The 6,762-nt window shown below is 39.4% G+C and overlaps 2 protein-coding genes across 7 annotated transcripts in view; one reads left to right on the top strand and one right to left on the bottom strand.

Annotated features, from left to right (window-relative positions):
• The window catches only part of LOC122058055 (E3 ubiquitin-protein ligase Praja-2), an 11,778-nt gene extending 7,748 nt beyond the window's left edge, over positions 1-4,030 (top strand). For 2 of the 6 annotated variants that reach the window (XM_042620470.1, XM_042620471.1), the window contains exons 2-4: positions 1,314-1,535; positions 1,635-1,835; positions 1,943-4,030. In XM_042620470.1, coding sequence (XP_042476404.1) covers positions 1,949-3,670 — 1,722 coding nt within the window. In that variant the 5' untranslated portion in view covers positions 1,314-1,535; positions 1,635-1,835; positions 1,943-1,948 and the 3' untranslated portion in view covers positions 3,671-4,030. The remainder of the gene's footprint in view (positions 1-1,313; positions 1,536-1,634; positions 1,836-1,942) is intronic. The other 4 variants (XM_042620474.1, XM_042620472.1, XM_042620473.1 and 1 more) reach the window with 4 other exon arrangements.
• Positions 4,031-5,997: 1,967 nt separating this feature from the next.
• The window catches only part of LOC122058316 (ABC transporter B family member 25, mitochondrial-like), a 54,647-nt gene continuing 53,882 nt past the window's right edge, over positions 5,998-6,762 (bottom strand). The window contains exons 19-20 of the mRNA XM_042620941.1: positions 6,482-6,617; positions 5,998-6,342 (exon numbers count right to left, since the gene is read on the bottom strand). Of these exons, the coding sequence (XP_042476875.1) occupies positions 6,199-6,342; positions 6,482-6,617 (280 nt within the window). The 3' untranslated portion in view covers positions 5,998-6,198. The remainder of the gene's footprint in view (positions 6,343-6,481; positions 6,618-6,762) is intronic.

Raw genomic sequence — 6,762 nt, 5'->3', positions numbered from 1 at the left:
TTATTGGATGCTTTAGTGAGTCCCATGAGTTTTCTTTCTTTAGGTAGAAGTAGGGAGGAGTTCGCCCATTTTTTTCCTTATGAGGAAAAAAAAAAAAAAAAAAATAAATAAAAAAAAAATAAAAAAAGGAAAGAAAAAGGGGGGTTTACCTTCAAATTAAAAATTTGTCCAAATGTTGCTCAAATCCACCCAAATCTTGAAGTGGATGCTCCAATGTTGACCACCAAGCTTTGATGCAGCAGTTAAGTGAATGCCTGTGGCCAAAAATCGGGGTTTCCAAGTGTGTCCAGCATAGTTGTCACAGCGTCATGGCGACCCAAGGTGGTGGAGGGGTGGCTAATCGATTTGGCAGTGAATCGCCCGCTATGGCGTTGTCATGGCAATCAAATCGCCCATTTTTTATTTTTTATTACCCCTATTTTCTAAAGTTATTTTATATGTTATAATATATACCCTATGACACAAAAACCAATCAACATTAAGCAACATCAAGTCATAAAAATCAACATAGTATCTCTCACATCAAGTCATAAAAAATCAATATGACTTATTGACATTTAGAGAATGCTTTTCTTTTATAATAAGTTTTATTGGTCAAATGATTTTATTTTTAGATGAGACTTTTTCTATTAGGTATAACACAAAACTAGCTTTCCAACAAGTCTAAGATTACTTAAATCTGAGTTATGATAAAGTTATGTTCCGGTCAAACTTATTTTAAAGTGTGCGAATGCTGATAAATCGCCTGGATGGAAATAATTTTATTGACATCAAAACAAAAGATTATTTTACCGGACTTTTGGTTTTTAGCAGTGTTCTACTACGATAAGATTTATAAAAAATTTCAGAATTGAGAAAAACCTTAGCATTTGAAAGTTGAAAATCGCCCTACAACCAAATCCAATTTTTGTTCTTGGACCGGAGGGTTGACTTTTTATCATTTGGGATTTGATTTTTAAACTATTTTTATTGGATTCAAATAGGGGGTATTTGCTTATTTATGAATAATAGCTTAAGTAAAACCATTTACTTAAATGGTATTTGGCATACAATGCAACAAGGTGAGTCGCCTAGGCCCCAGGCAAACCTCCTGGACACCAAGGCGATGCCTTGACAACTATGGTGTCCAGATCTCGTGGATGAAATGTATGGTAGACTTGAAATTTTATCAAAATTCCAACGAAATGAGTCAAAATTTGGGTTTTTTTTAATAAAAGATGTATCGTTTTGCTGACATGTTCTTGTTAATTCATGTACCGTTGCTGTTTCTATCAAACCGAAACATTTTGCTGAAATTTTGAACATTTCTGAAGGGGACTAGAGGATCATATTATCCGGCACGGGGATGAATTGTGTCATCCTATTGAAGAGGGAGTAGATGGTTTGTGTGTGATGACCACCTATTGATGTTTCAAATTGGATCGCACTACTGATCACTGACTACTTAGAGCTTGCACCATATCAGTTTCTGAGTTATACTCGGGGCATGTTGAGTATTCCCCATAAAGTTCTGTTTATTACAACTGTTGCATAAGGTATGGTTTGAAACAGTGTAATGTTAATGTCTCTTATGAATTAGTGGTGATCTATATTTTAAGCTTATGATCTACTGAAAGAATCTATTGTTATGTAAGTGAACTTGCAGATTTAAGGGTATCATTGTAAGTGCAAAGAAATCAACTGACAACATTCCCATCCTGCACGGCAGACCTACCAGCTTAATACAGCAGTTCTATTTGATTGTATCATTGTGATAATCTGAGTTTGTCCATGAATCTCTGCCGGATGCTAATTGATTGACCAATTCATACTCAGTTTCAGTTTATTGATCTCAAGTATGTTTTCATGTTTTTCTTCGTTTATTTCTTTTTTCCTTTTTCCATTGCCACATTTGTCCTTTGTCAATCCTTGTGCTAATCACTTATTCTTTCCGTCTATCCAGTTCCATATGGATGCAGAATCACATAGTATTTCCCAGGAGTTGGTGTTCCCAGAGCTTGGCCCAATGAACAGTGTAGTAGTTCACCATTCGGACCAGCTGGAGGGACATTGTGCCATATGCTGGAGAGTCATTTCTCCGGATAACGAAATAAATGAGGGCTCTGAAACAAATAGCCTGTGCGGGGACTGTAAGTGTATGCTTCTTGAAGATATTGACACAAACATACGAGATTCTCATCATAGAAGTACAGATGGGGGCAGAGTCAGATACAGCAGGAGTTCTGAGTCAATTGAGGATCTTTTTTCGCAACAATTCTCTCATCTGATTAATTTGGTCAGGCAGAATCAGTACTCTGTCCCCATTTCTTCCTCGGAACATGAGGTTCAACTGACTAATGGTGATACTGCTACAAGGGTGTTGCAGCGTACAAGCTCTCGAACTACTCCAAGTGGGTCTAGGAGATGGAGGAGGGTGCTGTCTGACAATGAAAGTGAAGTCTTTGATAACTTGGATTCTGTTTTTGGGGAGAGTGAATCCAATGTAAGCTTTAGTGGGTATGGAGCTTTCCATACTGAGAGCGATGCAGTTTCTTTCAGTGCTTATGGTGGGGAGTCTGATGCTTCCGTGGATGGTCATGGTTTACTGGACAGAGAGATGTTCCTCCATCCAGATGATGGAAGTGATATAGATAGTGATACTGATATAGACCCAATGCACGCTGGGCTAAATCAATGGAATTTAGATGACCCACAAGATGGTGAATGGGAAGAAGCTGATGCTGAGGGAAGCACCGTTGAGACTACAGAAGCAGAAGGTTGGATCCAGGATGCTCACATCAGGAGTCCAACTGAAAATAATGCTCCCATAAACTGGTTTAGAGGGATTAATTCACCTGAAAGTAGGGGCTTGATTCATTTGAGATTTCGTGAAAGTAGACACACGTACATCCCTGACATCTTCACAAGCTTGGAGGAATCAGATGTACGACCCTACTACGTAGGGAATCCTGGCGACTATCTTGATACAAGAGGGTTTGAAGAACTTCTCGAGCAACTTGCAGAGACTGACAGCTTCAGACGAGGGGCACCTCCAGCATCTGCCAACTTTGTGGAATGTCTACCCCTCGTCGTCATAAATGAGGAACATGAGAAGCTTGGGAGTCTAGTCTGTGCAGTGTGCAAGGATTCCATACTCGTTGGTACTGAAGCTAACCGACTCCCATGCATGCACCTGTACCATCCTTCCTGTATCTTGCCGTGGTTGAGTGCTAGGAACTCATGCCCTCTTTGTCGTTATGAGCTTCCAACTGATGACAAGGATTATGAGGATGGGAAGCACAACACTGGTAGTGGAGTAGGAATTCATGAAATCCAACCACAGGACCAAGGCAACGAAAGCTCCTCTGATTTTTCTGATGATTCTGAGACAGATGAACTAAGTGACATTAGTAATGGAAGAACAGAGGGGGGAGAATTGGTTAATGGAGAATGTGCTACTGATACCTCTGGGAGAGAAACTAGAAGAGGAGGGTGGTTTTTCTTTGCCGCGGCTCCAATTGTCAGCCTTGTTGGTATTGTTCTTGTTTTGTGGTTCCGGAATCCTCTTGTGGAGAGAAGAGGGCCAAGAGGACGCCATGCCTTCCCTGAGCAGGTTCAGCAACATGTTGGTAGGACCCCTATGCATGACCAGAGGGGGAATAGGAGCAGGAGATGGTGGCCATTCTTCTAATAAGTTGTGAGTAAAGCTTTGTTTGGCCTGGGATCACTGATTGCTAAATGCTTATGTTTTTTTTTGTGATGGTGGTTGAGGTAAGTTCTTTGATTTGCATTGGCAACGTTCAGAATGAGATTTTCTGCTTTTTCTTCGCATGTATTAATATTTGTGTGGGAGGAAGCTTCAACCGTTTTGGTTCTTATGGAGGTCACCACTTTGTGTCCCTAGTGTTTCCATATCCATTTTCTCAAGGGTTTGTGCATATTTTCTTGATCAATGACGCATCAAATACTCTCTTAAGAGTAGGACGAAGCTTGGAAAGCATTGTTGATGATAAATATTGTTTGATAAAGGAAAGAAGCAACATAAAATGTAGGAATGTGCCCAAAGTGATTATAACCTAAGAGGGAAGTGAATTATTCTAATTGCTTTGGCTGTTAGCAAGGGTTGCAGCTGATTTTTGTCACCGTTCATGCATATTGCGAATAGAATGTTGTGGGCTCCACTGTTAGGGTGATCATATTGGGATTGCTTCCCCTAGTAGCATGCACGGTTTGCACTATTTTTCCTTGGTTGCTACCGTGGGTTGCATCAAAATTTACTTGGAGGGGGATTGTTGCAGGCTGTGGCTCTGCGTTAGTGGGGTAATGTGAGTGTGCACAAGGGAATCCAATAGGGGTGGGATTTTTCATTTTACGGAGAGCAAGGTGGTCATTTTGCCCTTCCTGTGTCTAAGAGCAGGTGTTTGACAGCTTGATGTCTCCCCAAATTTAATATACCACCTCTGTTTTTGGTTAGATTCACTGTTGGCACATTTGGTCAATTGGTCCAATGGTAAGGTACTAATGTTACAACCTGGTGGTCAAGCGGTTGAAACAACCTTTCGACATTCTCAGGGTAAGGCTGCATAGTTTTCTGCCTCCCTGGACCTTGCACATGCGGGAGCCTCGTGCACTAGGTATACCCTTTTTTTTAAGAGCCTTTACAGGGATATAAGATCATGCAAGTGTCAATATCAAGCACAATTGATATTGATAAAGACTGATTGAAATATTTGATCCGATTCTGATATTTATAATTGTGTTTAACACCAACGGAAGAGATATAAATATGGGAGAAAGAATGCTACTTGATAGCATATACCTACGTCAAGACACAGTGGGTGCGAAAAAACCACATTGATCTGCATTGAAGATGGTCACATACACCCTCCCATTGGCCGTGGATACTGGTGTGTACATGTGCTATTGGGTAGTGTTATCTTCCCTTATATATATATATATATATATATGGGGAAGAAATTAATATAAGATATTAACAATATACGAATTCAAGTTACAAGAATTTCTACCAAAATATATATATATATATATATATAGTTAAAAGATATATATATATATTTATTTATTTATTTTTTCAGATTCTATCTATCTAACATTCTAACTCGCTCTGACTACAACTACTGGAGAAAGAACGAGTGAGAGGGGGAATGAGTGTTTTAAGGCACAGTGTGAAGACTGGAGTCCATCCATGACTGGTTGGGAACCTGCACTTTACTGGCAAAGCAATGACCAACTGCTCTAGCTGTTAACTTCAGTTGCAAAACAGGTTGGTAGACTCTAAAGAGATGCTTCCTTTGGTACTTGTTGGAAGTAGAAAGCTCACTTGGGCATCCAAAATTAGTCTTTATTGTAATGTGGGGAGGGGGAATGCCAAAACCACTGTTGAGAATTCCATTTTTTTTTTCCAGAGAACATTCTATTTTGAGTTGAAACTTTGATGAAAGGAATAACTCTCAGTAGGGATGCCTTGACCATGACTGGGACAGCTGATAATCTTTCATGGCATATCTTCTTGTCAAGGTGGGGTAGTCAAATGTCAAATTCCATTGTATCGAGTGTCCCTGCACGTACAGTGAACAGATTACTGCTCACCACGGGGCATCCAGACCGCTCAAGTGGGGTAGGGGAGGCACGCATGAGGTCTCAATTGGATCCACACGGTGAAGTCATCACGTGGCTTATGAAAACTTTGTCCAATTCTATATAATCGAATTCTTTCTAAGTGTGGGTTTTGAATCACAAACTCAAACCCATCGAAGGGAGCTACTTCTTGCTACAGCTGAACGCTCATTTCTACAGATCACCCATTCAAGAGCTTGTAGCTATAAGGAGTCCTGAGGAGACTTTCGCATGTCAAACCCCATGGGTTAACATTTCACATAGAAGCACCTTTAGAAATTAGCAGAAACTTTTAAGGGCTTATTCACCTTTTGCTTATGGAGATGTTAACTAATGGATTTCCTTCATAGATAAAAAAATTAAATCACCAGATCTTGATTCTGTAAAGGTTCAATTGGAGAGGATTTTTTGCTATTACTTCTTGGGATTATCTTTGGATGAAAAGTGTATCATACATTTTATTCGCATACTTAAACAATTTTTACAAGAGCATATACATATTTATTTAAAAAATAAAATAAAAGCTGGAAACAGCTAATGAGATTATTGTGTCATGATAATACAATAAATTAATTAAGAGACTTATGCTTCAATTTTGACAGTCGAATCAATTGTGTCGGATGTATTGTTCTGCTGTCCCCAAAGTTGTGCATATCTTCCTGCCCTTGATAAGAGTCTCTCATGCGACCCCTGCTCAACCACCTTCCCATTCTCCAGAACAATAATCTGAAATGACGATGCAAAAAGTGAATAAAGATAGAATAACCCATACACCTACCACCCCCACTACATATTTGGAAGTTCAATTATGAAGGAAAGCACAAGCATTGAAGATGTAGAGATTCAATATTTCACAAGAAATTACCCCATCACATTGCATTGCAGTTGTAAGACGATGAGCAATAAAGATTGATGTTCGGTTCTTTGACAGAGACTTCAATGCACTTAAAATCTCTGCTTCTGTTGTACTGTCTAGAGCACTCGTAGCTTCATCACAGAGTCTGGAGGAAACAAAAGAACAGGAAAAAAATTGATGAATTCAAACTAACAAGTGTTTCATTGTCATAAAAGTAGGAGGCGCAGCAAGGTACTAAAAAATTACCAGTAACAAGTTCGACAGAATTATAAGATAAATACAAAGCATGA

Source organism: Macadamia integrifolia, chromosome 12 (genome assembly GCF_013358625.1).
Source record: "Macadamia integrifolia cultivar HAES 741 chromosome 12, SCU_Mint_v3, whole genome shotgun sequence".
Classification (NCBI taxonomy): Eukaryota; Viridiplantae; Streptophyta; class Magnoliopsida; order Proteales; family Proteaceae; genus Macadamia; species Macadamia integrifolia.
Note: the sequence above shows the minus strand (reverse complement) of the source record. Positions and strands in the feature narration are given on the sequence as shown.